At 45.3% G+C, this 15,330-nt stretch overlaps 1 protein-coding gene across 4 annotated transcripts in view; it reads left to right on the top strand.

Annotated features, from left to right (window-relative positions):
- SNX1 (sorting nexin 1) overlaps positions 1 to 14,235 on the top strand; it is a 36,980-nt gene extending 22,745 nt beyond the window's left edge. For 3 of the 4 annotated variants that reach the window (XM_005211665.5, NM_001046107.3, XM_010809247.4), the window contains 11 exon segments: positions 1,931 to 1,974; positions 3,692 to 3,833; positions 4,483 to 4,561; positions 5,023 to 5,098; positions 7,365 to 7,478; positions 7,690 to 7,783; positions 8,874 to 9,079; positions 11,489 to 11,632; positions 12,489 to 12,569; positions 13,088 to 13,159; positions 13,802 to 14,235. In XM_005211665.5, coding sequence (XP_005211722.1) covers positions 1,931 to 1,974; positions 3,692 to 3,833; positions 4,483 to 4,561; positions 5,023 to 5,098; positions 7,365 to 7,478; positions 7,690 to 7,783; positions 8,874 to 9,079; positions 11,489 to 11,632; positions 12,489 to 12,569; positions 13,088 to 13,159; positions 13,802 to 13,852 — 1,103 coding nt within the window. In that variant the 3' untranslated portion in view covers positions 13,853 to 14,235. 4 annotated transcript variants of the gene reach the window in all.
- Positions 14,236 to 15,330: the final 1,095 nt, after the last annotated feature.

Below are 15,330 nucleotides of genomic sequence, written 5' to 3'. Positions count from 1 at the left end.
GTGCCATTGCCTTCTCCGAGTTACTTCTATAAAGACCCTATTTTCAAATAAGGTCACACTCTGATGTACCAGGGGTTAGGACGTCAATATAATTTATTTAGGGGGACAGAGTTCAAACCATAACAATAATTTAAATGTCCCATGGATCAGATTTATTTAAACAGAAATCACTTTTGGTGATAAACCTTCATCCCCTTGCATCATCATGTAGATTCTTAGTCACATCACTGTCGAGAAACCAGCTACTTAAAGCATTTTCAGATTCATATTTCAAGATTCACATCGATCTTTATAACAACACCTTCTGTTTATGTGGGCTGTTTATTCAACATGCGCTTCTCATTCCCACAAACATTTAAGTAAATTAGAATCTCACTTCTGCCAGGATATTGCTTTTTAGAGACTTGGCAATTTGCATGTATTATTTTCAGCTTCCTGAAATTACTTAGGAAATTAACGTAAATTTAAAACTGCTGCATTTCTGGAACATTTCCATATCTCATGAGGTCTGGACAGGCAAGTATGTCTGTCTGCTCAAACACTGCCTCAATAAAGACAGCTGGTAAGCAGGCAGAGCGTCTGAAGACCTCACTTTGCTATTGTGTCTTACGTACATTTGCACTTAGTCTTCCCTAATTGCAGGCACTAAATTATGGAAATGACTTTTTGGACATTTGACCATAACTATCAAACTGTGAATAAAAGTCTGAATACGTTTTCTATAAAGTAAATTTAGAATTTTTTTTTTCCTTTTATCGGTGATAAACATCCTTAGTAGTATTAGGCAATACAGTTTAAATGGTTTAGAAGAGAACTAACAGTAGTAATCAATATAAAGTAATTTCTAAAACTTATATTTTGTTTTATATGTTGTTCTTTTGGCAGGGCTTGACTGGGTAAAGAACATAAGCCCTCTCTTCCTGTACAGTCTCCAACTTCTCTGTGTAATTTATAAAAGCAGTTACTCCTAGCCATCTCAGTCAGACCGAATTGTAATATGTGACCCTGCAAGGGTAGAACTTGCCCTCCTCCCAGGGCCATTTCAGAGGCTTTGGCAGTTAGTCATTGTTGACCTGCATGTTCCTGGTTGGTGTGGGGAAGAGTCAGGGCGGAGAGGAAGGGAATGAAACCAACCCAACGCTCTGGAGCCCGGCACTGGACCTGCATCTGTCTCAAGTCCAATGTGTGTCTTTTCACTACTCACGGAGTTAATGGTGTCTTTATGTTCCTAAGTGGTAGAGGTTAGGACAGTACCACAGAGAAAAACAATTGCTTGAATCCCAAATTATGTAACAGTCAAAGGCTTTTTCAGAAAAATGATTCCTTCAGGGAAGAGAGATTTGTGTGACATCAGGCAGCCCAAGTGTCTTCCTGCCAGGCCCTTTGCTCTGGGAGAACATGCTAGATGAGAGGGGTCAGTGTCCCCCAGCTCGGGTGGAGGGGCTGGGACAGTATTTCTGAAAGAGCAAAGGGAGCCCAGAACTAGCTTAGGGTAGAACTACTTGTTTCCTTTTACATCATTTGCTTCCTTCTCCTCCTCCTGCTTTATACAGCAAGAGAATTGTTTGGATTTAGACAGATGTGTGTAACAAGCCCAAATATTGGCATGGTAACAACCAGTGGATTGTCAGTGTCCAGTGCTGCTTTGTGGAAGGTATAAATAGAGCCTGGCTTTGAAACAGGGAACTGACTCTCTTGTCTAACTCAAAGGGGGACTCAGCCAGCATCCATGGGACCATGATATGTGCCATAGAGGCCTCGAGGCAAAGTAGGAACTGGATTATAGTATAGGATCTAAAGCTTGGAGTTGAAACAAGAGTTCTTCTACACGGTTCCTGTGGCTACCTTATGATTCCTGGTTAAATGTTAGCAAGATTGGTCCTGCTTTAGTTCACAGAATAATCCTCTCCTGCTTTCTGTTCTCCCACAGGGGACGGTATGAATGCCTATGTGGCCTACAAAGTTACAACACAGGTGAGTCCAAGTGACCCTGCTGATGACCACCTTAATAGATTTGGGCGCACATACCAAGAAGGTCATCATTCAGATTATTTCTGGGTATTTCTTTAGTTTCTTTGTCAACATCTTCCTTCAAGTTTACTCAAGATGGAACAAGTCTGCATCCCCTTGGTAATCTCATCTGAGCCTTTCCACTTTTCTTCCAGAGAGCTAACACTTCAATGTGAAACTTTGTAAGTTTTATCAAGACATGTGGTGTATCTGATACAGTGCCATCCCTCTTAAGAGCTATGTGGCTTAGAGCTAGTTTGGCGGATCACCCCAAACTGTATCACCTGTTTAAAAATCATCAGTTCTTCTGAGGTTTCCTATGTGGAGCTTCTTTTAACGCTCTCCCTAACCTTTTGCCCCTCAGGTCTGGTCTTCCTTTTTTATATAATATTAATGCATACAAAACTTACACGTTGTTGTATGCAGGTTATGAAGCATAAAAAATGAAGCCCCGAACCTACCACCAGTCTTAAGATGAGTACCATTGAATCCACCTGCGTGTTTCTCCCTTTCCTTTCCTCTGCCTCACACCTTAGAGGCCACCACTCTCCTGAATTGTCTCTCATTTCCTTTATAAAAAGTCTTCACATATGTATCTCTAAACAATACACTGTTTTGCTTTTTTTTTTTTTGAGTTTCATAAAAATGGTATCATGCTAAAAATAGTGCTTTCTTTACTACCATTGTTCCTCAGATCCATCCATGACGTGCGTAGCTGTAGTTAATTAGTCCATTGTGTGATTATAGCATAATACATTTATCCATTTTCCTGTTGTGAATATTTGGCATGTTTCCAGTTTTTGTAATTATGAGCTGTGAACATTTTTGCACGTGTTTCCTGGCGTACACATAGAAGAGTTTCTTTGGGGTATATTATCAGAAGCAGTTCCCCTGGGTCACAGGTAGTGCAAATTTTGAAGAAAAGAAATACAAACTTTGTTTTTAAGTCCTTGTACCAATTTATACTTCCATCAGCAATATGTAAAAGTTCCCATTGACATACTTCCTTGCCAACAATTGGCAAGGCCCCACCTCCTTAAATTTTGCCTGTCTGGTGAGTATTAAATGATCTCTCAATAAAATGTAGGCCTTGTCTCTTTTTACTGGACGTTTCCTTTATATTACCTTTCTCCTGCTTGTTGGCCTGCCCCTGTGTTCTAGACCCTGTGATAGCTTGGAGGCTCAAGTATCTACAGTGTAGACCTTTTGTCTGATCCTCCCCTTAGGGGCAGTGTTTACTGTGTATTTTCTCCAGTTTGGCTGCTTTAATTCTGGCAGCAATACCCTTAATAAGTCAGGGCAGGATGAAAGGATTGGAGATGACCATAGATTTCTAGCTTTAAACTAGATTGCAGCATCTCTCTCCTTAAAGCAAAGGTTCTTAACCTGCAAATAAAACTGAATTTGAATTTAATTAGTTGCCTTCGTAATCCCATGTATGTTAATTTGTGCATTTAAAATCATTATTCTGAGAAGGGCTCCATAGATTTCTAGACAGCCAGAGAGGATTATAACTCCAAAATAGAAAAAGGGCTGAGAATTTCAGCCTTGGAGAAAGTTATTTATGAAGTGTCTAGAAGACCAGGGATCTGGGGAAAGATTCCCTTGATGTCAGCCAGATGACTTTCAAGATACTCATCCCCTATTGGAAATGAAATCTTGTGTTTTTTCTGTCCCCAAGACAAGCTTACCAATGTTCAGAAGTAAACACTTTGCAGTGAAAAGAAGATTTAGTGACTTCTTGGGTCTTTATGAGAAGCTTTCAGAGAAGCACTCCCAGAATGGCTTTATTGTCCCTCCTCCACCTGAGAAGAGCCTAATAGGTAAGCCTATTAATTCTGCTTAGATTTTTTTCCTTTGCATTCTTTCTGCAATATACTTTCTACTTAGTATGTGAGATTACTTCTAATGATAGTGTAGAATCCAACAGTTAGAAAGGAAGCATTTCCAACGTTTTCCTATAAATCACATGAGGGTTAGAGATACAGCATGTTTTGACATGGTCTCTTTCCTTGGGTGCAGTAGGAGGCCTAGGTTTTAGTTTCCACAGAGTGTGTGTGTGTATGTGTGTGTGTGTGTGTGTGTGTTGGTATCCTGGAGACTTCAGTGGTTGCAATTCCCTCCAAATTGAAATGTACTCAGTGAATGAGGGGAAGGAGGTCAGGCAAGGAATCTTCCCATTACCATCAATTGATATCTGCTAATCTTTCCCAGAGTCCCATGGCCCCCTTTTAGAAAACATGTGCTCTGGAAGTCTCAGGGTTGAGAACCTTCAACACTTTAAGACTAGTATGAAAACTGACTCTTGTACAAAGAACCTTTTGTTCATGCTTATGCATGACATAGAAGTGGCCTTTGGTTGTATTTTGTAGAGCTCCCTCATTGCCTTCCTCCTGGCGCTTTTCTGCAGCCTAAAGCTTTTCATGATGATTTATAGTTTTCTTGTTTTTTTCTTTTAAAATTGTGTTCCAGGAATGACAAAAGTAAAAGTTGGAAAGGAAGATTCTTCTTCTGCAGAATTTCTTGAAAAACGGAGGGCTGCTCTAGAAAGGTAAGTACAATAAAACTATTTTCCTGAGTGCCACGAGAACAAATGAGGCGCTAAAACGGAGACTTAATAACCATGAGACATTGGCTAGAGTTAGTAGTGGTGAAACTTGAATGGGTTGAAGATTCCCACCTCCGTGTTGTCTGTAGCCTTTCCTAAGTCTCTTTCCTTCCCACATTAGGAGCAGAGCATCCTCTTCTCCTCTCCTGAGTGAGCAGACAATCATATTCTCCTTTTCAACAATCAGTCAGGAGTGGTTCTGCAGTCTCTTTCCAAGCAGTTACTTTTCGTTCCTTTTTGGAAATGTGAAGAGTATGAACTTACATGTGCTTATAAGCAGAGTCATATAAGTGCCCTGAGGATATTTTAAAGTAATGAAAGACATCGTACCCCTGCCAGCATGTTATAATGCCCCAAACTTTGTAAGGCCAAGCCAACTAACCAGATAACTGCTTACCCTGTAGGTACCTTCAGAGGATTGTGAATCATCCTACCATGTTACAGGACCCTGATGTCAGAGAGTTCTTGGAAAAAGAAGAGGTTAGTATTGTACAAACTGAATTTCACAATTCATATCTACCCCTGTGAAATGAAACTAGTTCCTTCAACAAATATTTGAGCACACGCATATAGCCTAGTCTGACTGTATCATAGTTTATAGGTGCCCAAAAGTGACAAGTATCTTTCAGCCTCTGAAATAAAAGCAGCTCTGCCTGCAGTCAAAAGTAACTGGTTGTAGAGGTCAAATTGCAACCCAGTTTTGTCTTACTGGATCAACACAGTGATCTGTTTGTCAGGTCTTGGCATGTCCTTCATAGGTTACTACTTGGCTTCGATTGAATGCTTATTTTGTGCCAGGAGCTATGGAATTTTAGTTCAAAGCCATTTAACCACAGACCTCAGAACTGCCAGCATGTAGCAAAAGTGTTGGTTCAAGTGGACAGTCTTTTAACAGGCTATGCATAGGCTATTCATGACTGAAAAATTAGAGACAGTCCAGTTGCTAATAATTGAGAAGTTAGTAAAATATATCAATACAACAAATACTTAATGCTCATCATAAACAGAAGGTATACAGAAATTCATTGGAGCATACATTTGAAGAATGTTGAGGGAGAGGGATAAATCAGGAGTATGAGATTAATGGATATACACTGCTATATATAAAGTAGATAAACAATAAGGATTTGCTGTATAACACAAGGAACTCTATTCAGTACCTTGTAATAACCTTATCATGGAAAAGAATCTGAAAAAAAAATACATATCTATATACATATACAACTGAACCACATTGCTGTACCCCTAGAACTAACACAGTACTATAAATCAACTGTACTTCAGTTTAAAACAAGAATTATTAAAAAAAATAAAAAATAAAACAAGAATTATAAAATGAAACAAGAAACAGCATATAAACATAGCTGAATAAACACATTAGTCATTAAGAATCAAACACTGGAATAAAACAATGGTGTATCTCATAGGAAAGAAAAGTAGAAGGAAATAAGTGACAGTGTAGAACTGTTGTTTTGTAGTTATTTTTTTATTTTGTTTTTATTTAAAAATTTTTCTTTAATTTGCATATTGTATATATGACTCAAAATAAGAAATTGGTACTAAGTATATGGGTTGCCCACCAAAATGAACTTCTTTAATTAAAAATTCTGTCTAATGCTCTAAATCCTAGTTTTCTGAGATTCCTAAATCCATTTTTCCTTTTCATGCCCTCATACCCGCCTGCTGCCATAGAGCAGGGTTTATCTCCAGTGGCACTGTTGACATTTTGGGCTGGATCATCTTTTGTTGTGGGGATGTCCTGTGCATTGTTGGTTTAGCAGCATTCCTGGCCTCTAACCACTAGATGCCAGTACCCTCCCCCACCTCCTGTCCCCAGGTTTTTTTTTATCTGGTTGTGTCCAGAGTCTTAGTTTTGGCAGTATCTTTCTTAGTTCAGCATGTGGAATCGTTTGTAGTGGTATGTGAACTCTTAATTGCAGCATGCGAGATCTAGTTCCCTGACCAGGGATCGAATCCGGGTCCCCTGTACTGGGAGCACAGAGTCTTAGCCACTGGACCACCAGGGAAGTCCCCTGTCCCCAGTTTTAGTAAGCAAAATTATCTCCATACATGACCAGCTGTCCCCTGGGGGCAAAATGGCCCTGAGTCTTAACTCTCAAGAGTCCTGGGCACTAAAATCTTAATTGTTCAGCGTGGTATACTACATATACTACGGATTCTCCAGCATCCTTTTCATACCTTAGGAAAGGAGTGGGAAGACTGAACTAGTCAAATTGTTTCTAAGTATTTGGCATGCTTGACTAAACTAGATGTCCATAAAAGTAGCCTCAATCTATTATGCTCCTTTGTTCCCTGAGGAAAATTCGAATGGAATTACAGCTTCAAAGTGTCTCTCAAGATTTTAAGTCTAGCTGTGTGTGAGTATGCATCCACAAAGAACTTTTGACTTTTAAACAAAAGCATTTGGTATTTAAGCAGTTCATGCCTGGGTAGGCAGATAATCTCAATATGAGGTCACCTGGCCACATAACACACACTGCCTGTCTTTCTGCACACAGTATCAAAAGCTGACAATTTTGCTGATTCTCTTTAATATGGTCCTTTGATTTTTTTTCTCTCCACATTGCTAGTTAAGGATTTGTCTAACTGCCCTTGAAAATAATAGCCTACAGTTCAGATAATTTATTTGGCAAGTTTGGGGCATGCCATCTGATGGATACTAATTCTTCTGAACCTAAAATAGGGGCAGCAGATAACTTGTCACCCCGCCTTCTTGGTCTTGTAGCTGCCACGTGCTGTGGGTACCCAGACATTGAGTGGCGCTGGTCTCCTCAAGATGTTCAACAAAGCTACAGATGCGGTCAGCAAAATGACCATCAAGATGAATGAATCTGACATTGTGAGTAGCACTGGGCCTCTCAGCTTCCCCAGCCCCCTCAGGGTTATGGGTCAGAAGCCTTGAGGAGTCCTGAAATTTCTGAGATTAGAGACTTTCTTTTTACAATAATTCAGTCCCTTAAAAAAAGAAGAAAAAAACTGCTAAGGAAAAGACAGCTCTACACCTGTATGGTGAGTAGCCTCCTTTAAAGCTTTGGGCCTGTGTGTTTCAGTGGTTTGAGGAGAAGCTCCAGGAGGTAGAGTGTGAGGAGCAGCGCTTACGGAAACTGCATGCCGTTGTAGAAACTCTAGTCAACCACAGGAAAGGTAACAAGCTTCTGACGTGCACTTGGAGCTGGGGGGAAGCTGATGTCTCCAGTGAGCTAGAGATGGGAGGGCATGTTGTTCCCAAACCTCTCAGCCGTTCAAGTTGAAATTCTCAACCCACTTGGTCCTTGATGTTCTGATCAAAGAGATAATACCTTGCGTCTCCTGACAGGAAACATGCCTCTGCCGCTGAAGGCATTGTACTCTTTACCCGGGAGGAATGCAGAGAAGCCGTCCCAGTTACAGCTTGACCTGGGATTGTGGGCTTTGGTTGGTGGCATTGAGTTGATGGCTTATATCCAAAACGATGCTACATGCCTTAGCTACATGGTCCAATGAGAAATATGTAAATGCGGGAAACCATGTATGTCTCCTAACCCTTCTTCACCTTTCTCTGGTGAGATTTGCTTAAGAGCTAGTGAAATTTGCCAAGTTTGAATGCTTTAAACATGCTGATAATCAGAAGTCTCAACAGGCAGAAAACCATTAGATGTAAGGGTTGGCAAAATATGACCCAGCCCCCTGGGTCATATCTAGTCATAGACATATTGGTCATGGACCTATTGCTGTGGCTATAAGTGGTTTTTAACATTTTTGAAGAGATGGGGTGGAAGGGTGGGGGAAGGGAGCAAGGAGAGTGAGCCATATGTGGTCGGCAAAGGTTAAAATACCTGGCTCTTCACAGAAAGTTGTTCTGCTCTGGTGCACGCAAGACTATGCAGTGTGTACATACACTCTCTCTCATGCAGGCAGGCTGCTTACTGTGAGCTCTAATGTGAAAATCAGAACTGTGCCATTGGCCTGTTTCTATTAACTGGCCCCTGGTTCTCCAGGAGCATCAGCACTGCTCCATCCAAGTAAGCTTAACCTAGGGAAACTGAGGGCAGCAGGCACTCTCTTTGCTCGTGTGCCCGAGCTGCATCACCCTCACTTTCTGAATTCAGTTGGCTCTGATGTAAGTGACCAGATTGGCAGAGCCCATGGTTGCCAGACACGCAGGGGCCAGCATAGCTCAGGCACCCGGGGAGTGCCAGCCGACTTGTCCCTCTTCCTCGGGAGATCAGAGGCTCTGCTGTCTTCCTCCTTCCAGAGCTAGCGCTAAACACAGCCCAGTTTGCCAAGAGTCTCGCCATGCTTGGGAGCTCTGAGGACAACACAGCACTGTCACGGGCTCTCTCCCAGCTGGCTGAGGTGGAAGAAAAGATCGAGCAGCTCCACCAGGAACAGGCCAACAATGACTTCTTCCTCCTCGCGGAGCTCCTGAGTGACTATATTCGCCTCCTGGCCATAGTCCGCGTAAGCATCTCGTTCCTCTCCTCTTTTTCCTCCACTGGATTTAATTTGTCTTTTCCTTTGCTCTTCTTCTCAAGATGGTTTCATCCATTATAGCTTGAAATAGGTATAGTTTTTCTACTCTCAAAAGTATCTTGTGAACTGAAACATCCATTAAACTCTTAGTTGTCTCTGAGTCATTTTGAGGCCCACAGCCAGTATTTTAAATCAGCTTGAAGAAAAGACCACTCTTGAATTTCCAAGTAGGCCCTTCCTTATTGTTGAAGCTGGACAGCATCCTATATTCCTTTCTTCAAGCAAGGCTGTTCCAGGCCTAGGTCTGGGCCCCTTGGAGCTGTGACTTCCTCAGACCTCTGGTCTTTGCCTTCTTAACAGTATGCGGCAGCTTGGCCCCGGTAAGAGCTCTTGCTGGCTTCCACTTTTCCCTCCAGTGTGGGCTACCAGGTAACTACACACAATTAGTGTGTTGCTGCATGGAGGAGTGTGGCCAGGGGGCTGAGGGAGCTTGTCACCAGAGCTGTGCTGTGCTGACCACACTGGTGACAAGACTGCAGCCTGCCCCTCAGGTCAAGCACCTCACCTTCTCTTCTGGTGACCAAGGCACTCTGGTTCCCTGATCTTTCAGAATGGCTGAGGAAGCTTCACTGGGCAGTGAGATTAGCTCTTGCATGGCCTCTCTGAGACAGAGGAAGGAGCCAAGAGGGAACCTGGCACCTGCCCTAATAGGGCCTGAATCTGCCTGATCCGGGTTGGGACCAGAACATCTGAGCCTCTGAGTTGGAACAGAGCCACACAAACACTCTATCTCTCCCCCCATCCCCGAGCTCTCCCCAGCCTGAGAGCTCCTGCATTGTCAGGAGCCACGCTGCCCCCAGCACTCATTTTCTCCGTGATAGAGTTGCTTAATATAGTCTGTAAGATTGCTCACTGTCCTCTCCGTTTGCTGTTTGGTTTGCTGCTAACTCCAGAGTGATAAGAGGCTGGAAAAATAACCTGTTCTGGCATGCTTGGGACAGGTCAGACTACTTAGACTAGAAAGCCACCCCAGGGAAGGGTTCTCTCTGGGGATGCTTTCAGAGAGCAGTGTTGTCTGGGGCTTCTGGAGAGCTCAGCATTTGGGTATGACCCTCAGGCCAGGAACCCTGTATGGAGAGGGGTGAGGGAGGCCTCATTGAGGCAGCTCGCCTTAGTGCCCAGAACTGCAAGCTGGTCTTTTCTCAGAGACCCTACCTGCGCTTCTCGTGGTCATGTGCCGGCAGTGGGACTGGAGAGATGAACAGATGTTACTTCTCTGCTGAAACCTGCAGCTGTACCACAGTTAGCCTAGGGTTTTAGGTTGGATTTGAGGTCACACCTTACCTGATCCTTTATTCAGCTGTTTAGAAATTGCAGATAAGCAGCAGTGACTATGCAGGGGAAGATAAATTTGGTGTCCTTTCACTCCCTGAGGTTCAAGTCTTGGCAAAGGCCTGAACTAAGGAGGCCTGGAAAACATCCAGGGAACTCTCACAGGGGAGGGGAGCAGAAGGAGCGGTGCTGGGAGGCTGCCCCAGGCAGAGGCCTTTCATCCCAGCCTCTTGAAGCCTACAGAGCCAGTGGGGGTGCGGGATGATTTGGTTAGCCCAACAGGCATCCTCTGGACATGCTGATTGTGATCAAGGAACTGAAAACAGGGAAGACCAGCAGATGGACTTCGGAGAGCTTCTTGAAGGCCCTGATAGCCGCGAGCAGTTGAATGTATGGATGAGATGATGTTTACTTAGTATAAAGATCTGTTAAGCTGAAGGTGGTGGGGAGATCTGTCAAGCTCACCCTGTATATTGTTTGGGTGTCAGTATAGAGTTTGCTTCCTTAGGTTGGTCTTCTCTGATGTGTCTCCCAGGCTCAACTAGGTCCCCAAGTGTTTTTTTGCAGTACTCTGCTTGTTTTTTCTGTACTCTGCATTCTTAGGATTACTTATTGGCAGTTAGTAATACAATGTCAGGCTTTCCTGTTAGATTTCAAGCTCCATGAAAGCAGGCCTATGTGCTTCGTTTCCTACTATATTCTTAGCCCTTGGCACAGGGCAGGCATTTAAGGAAAGTGTGTAGACTCATGAACTGACTGATCTCAGGGAGTCCGTTTGAAAGCGATAGATTGGGTATGGGCATCAGACCACCTGCTTGCCCTGGGCCATCCAGCCTTGGGAGCAGCATGACGCAGGTCTACTGGAGCCTTGGAGAGAGAAGTCTTACCCAAGCTTGTGCTTTTGGACGTTAAACTTCCAGCTGGGCATTAACACAAGATTGTGGAACCTGCCCTTGCTCGGCCCTTCCCCAGCACAGCCGCTGGGAGAGCCCCCTCCCCCCAAGGCAGAGCCAGCAGAGCGCCTGAAGGGCTGGTTGTGCTTTTCCCCAACCTTCACCCCTACAGGCCGCCTTTGACCAGCGGATGAAGACATGGCAGCGCTGGCAGGATGCTCAGACCACCCTGCAGAAGAAGCGGGAGGCTGAGGCTCGGCTGCTGTGGGCCAACAAGCCGGACAAGCTGCAGCAGGCCAAGGATGAGATTGTAGAGGTGAGCCACTGCAGGGACGTTCTGGCTCCTGAGTGAGTCCAGGTTCCACCCCACTGAGCTGCTTAGAACCCCTCAGCAGGCAAGAGAACTAATGGAGTCTAAAGGACTGCTGCTGCTGCTGCTGCTAAGTCACTTCAGTCGTGTCCGACTCTGTGCGACCCCATAGATGGCAGCCCACCAGGCTCCCCCGTCCCTGGGATTCTCCAGGCAAGAACACTGGAGTGGGTTGCCATTTCCTTCTCCAGTGCATGAAAGTGAAAAGTGAAAGTGAAGTCGCTCAGTCGTGTCTGACTCTTCGAGACCCCATGGACTGCAGCCTACCAGGCTCCTTCGTCCATGGGATTTTCTAGGCAAAATTACTGGAGTGGGGTGGTCTAAAGGGCAGTGGCCAGCAAAGCTGCTGCGAATGGCCCAGGGTCTGCCCTGAGATTGGGCCCTCCTCCTCCTCTCCTGTTCCACCCACACTTGCCAAATTAGAATCTCTGCAGGAGCAGTCCTGCCTGGGTCTTTGAAAAGCTCCAAGGTGATTCACATGTGCCCTTCCGGTGAGAACTAAATTCAGTTCTCTGGGCCTCCCAGCCTTGCTGGCAAGTACCTGAACTGGAGCCTCTGGGGAACTAGATTTCTTAGGAACCAGACTTGGCCTGAGACACATGGCACCTGTTTCCCAGCCAGTTCCAGAGGTGACCTCTACTGGAGTCCGGATTACCTGTGGAATCTCCATATCTAATCTTACCCAGAGGGACAAACAAATGACCAATTGAGGTCTCAGATACACAGTTGCTGTTCAGAGGTAAAGACTTAATAGTAACTCCATAATATGTTAAGGGATCCTTTCTTTCCTCTTTCTTCCCAGTGGGAGTCTCGGGTGACTCAGTATGAAAGGGACTTTGAAAGGATTTCAACTGTGGTCCGAAAAGAAGTGATACGGTTTGAGGTAAGATAGAAGACCCTCCTTCTCACCAGTGTGCAGTGCCTGGTTTAGTGGTGGTACTGGTTTTGTCCGTGTCTCTACTGAGTAGGGAGACAGACGGCAGTGCCAGTGACTTGGCAGTTACTGTGAATAAGCATGGCTGTGTGTGTGTGTGTGTGTGTGTGTGTGTGTGTGTGTGTGTGTGTGTGTGTGTACGCGCGCGCTCACGTTTGTGTGTTTGTTCCTGAGGCAAAGTGGCTGTCCTCCACTGGTTGCTGGACCAGAGCAACTGTTAGACACAAAACAAAGCTTGCCCTGTCATAACCCCTCTGCTCCCCTGTCCTTTCTCCTCGCTTTCCCACCCTGCCACCATTCAAGAAAGCCTTGCAAGAGGTTATTGGGCTGGAAATTGTAGCTAATCCAGCTGCTGCCTCTCCTTTCTGAGGCTGTGTTCAGCCTTGGTCAGCAAAAATACCACCATCCTGTCAAGAGGGGAAGGAGCAGCTGTCAGGATGGTCAGTGTAGAATCCTGTCTCCTTTAGAAAGAGAAATCCAGGGACTTCAGAAACCACGTGATCCAGTACCTCGAGACACTCCTGCACTCACAGCAGCAGGTATGTAACTTGTGCGTGGCCTTCTTCCTCTCCTGCTTGCTTGGGCCAGCTGCATACTTGAGACTTTGGTGACAGGGTGGTCTGGCATACATCAGGGGTCTGGACCCTGCTTAATCAATAATTGAACATAAGTCCTGTTTCTGTAATGTGGAGCATCCAGTAGGTTCTTTTGCTAATAAGCAGGATAGCCCTAATCCTACAGTGAGTCAGTTTTTAAGGACAAACCCCAACTCTACTCTCCCTGTAACCCCCTGATACCACCTAGCCCTCTTGAGGCTGAGGCCCCAATCGGTATGTGGAACAATGACCCTGTTGTGAGGAGCTGACTGACCTGAGCCAAGCTGTGGCCCCCACGGGGGTACTTCCTCTGGGGCAGAACCAGGACTGTCTTCAGACCTTGTACTTGATGCTTCCTTCAGTCTGGAGAGGTAAGGGTAGTGTGGCTGGCCAGCCAGTCTGTCCCAGGGTCCACTCTCAGCATACCCATTTGCTCAGCTTGGCCTCAGCCTAGGCCAGGCTGAGGAAATGGTCTCCCTGTGCTGGCCAAGGGCACTTGGGGGAGTGCCTTGGCTTGCTCCCCTTCCAGGCTCAGGCTCTGCCACTCGATGGGAGCACTTGCTTACTGATCCCACTTCTTTGCAGCTGGCTAAGTACTGGGAAGCCTTCCTTCCTGAGGCAAAGGCCATCTCCTAATGGACCGAGGACACCAGAGCCACCTGCCTGACGCTGCCTTTTTATACACTGTCCTCCACCTCTGCCGGGCCCAGTGATGCATCCTGCCTAGCCTGGACTTCACCCCTTCCCTCCTGCCCCCACGACCGCGCTGTCCCCAGTCTCTCTAACCGTTACTTCACTTAGCTTCCATATATATTTTCTTACCTGAAGGAATAGTTTCTTGCTTTAAGCAAAAGTCCTATACTAGGTGGTGGAATTAGGGGATGGGGTGGAGTATTGATATAAATATATAAATACAAATGTATATTTTTCAGGATGTGGTTAGGAACTGGGGATAACGTTTTCTGTTACTCCTGACGGTGCCATGAAAAGATTATGTAATAAAATACTTTAAAATCGGGTCACATGACTGAGAATGGTGGTGCTTTTTGCTCTAGGCTGGGGAACAGTTGGGAAGCAGCTCTAAACAAGAAGTGCCTGGGAGAGTTGTGTAATGAGTTCCTCTCCACAGGAGCTCGTGGGCCTTGGCTCCTGCTCCTCCACAGGACTGGGGTTTCCTTTGCTCTCTCTACCCTAGCTGCCTGTTCTGAGGGACTCTTAGTAACTCTTACTCCTGCTTCTTTAGGGAAGGAGTTTTAAACACGTCTCTTATAATAAGAGGAACAAAACCAGTTCTCCCGCAAAGGAGGCAGACTTTCATTTTTATTCCTGCCCTGTTTCTCTAAGCTGCCCAGGGCTCTCTGAGAGTTTGCCTTCTGATAGCAAAGCCTTGTGTTCCGAACTTCTTTTTGCCACCCATCAAAGCAGGTGCTCAGTAGACTGGTTTATGTTAAAAATGTAAAGGACTGATAAGGACTTAACACTTCACCCCACTGACAACAGAACCAGGCACTCTGCCTTGAGATAAAGTCATCCCAGAGTTCCTAAACCTTCTGAGTTCCAAGAAGCTTTACGGTCTATGCCCAGGAGAGAGCATGTCGGCAAGAGGCCCTGGTGTTGTGAGCACAAGCGAAGGGCATTCAAAGGGGTCTCTGTGCTGGCCTGGCCAGGGAGGCCCAGTCTCAGATGTGCCCTTGCTGGGCTTCCCCTCAGCTGCGTCCACAGCTGCTCAGCTCGCTGCTCAGAGCAGACTGAAGCCACTGTGTGGGGCAGGGCTGGCAGACTGCCTGCAGGGGAGCTTCATACTCCTAGCCCCACCACCCTCAGATGCCCTTGTGAGGGCGCTCCAGACCCAGTGTCTGTTCTTGGGGTGAGGGATAGGTGTCAAGGTTTGGGGAGGGGCAGCCTGAGGCAAGAGAAGGCGGTCAATAGCACTCATCTCCAGTACTCTCCAGCATACCTGCCGGATGAGGGAGTGCCTATGCTGGCAAGTATTTTTTTCAATATGCTGATTTTTTCTTTTTTTTTTTTTTTTTAAGAAAAAGTCACTCGTCTCTCCCTTCCCCTAATATCCTTATTACCACCTTTGATATTACCCTTCCAATCTTACTTATGTG

The sequence above is a fragment of the Bos taurus genome, chromosome 10 (genome assembly GCF_002263795.3).
Source record: "Bos taurus isolate L1 Dominette 01449 registration number 42190680 breed Hereford chromosome 10, ARS-UCD2.0, whole genome shotgun sequence".
Classification (NCBI taxonomy): Eukaryota; Metazoa; Chordata; class Mammalia; order Artiodactyla; family Bovidae; genus Bos; species Bos taurus.
Note: the sequence above shows the minus strand (reverse complement) of the source record. Positions and strands in the feature narration are given on the sequence as shown.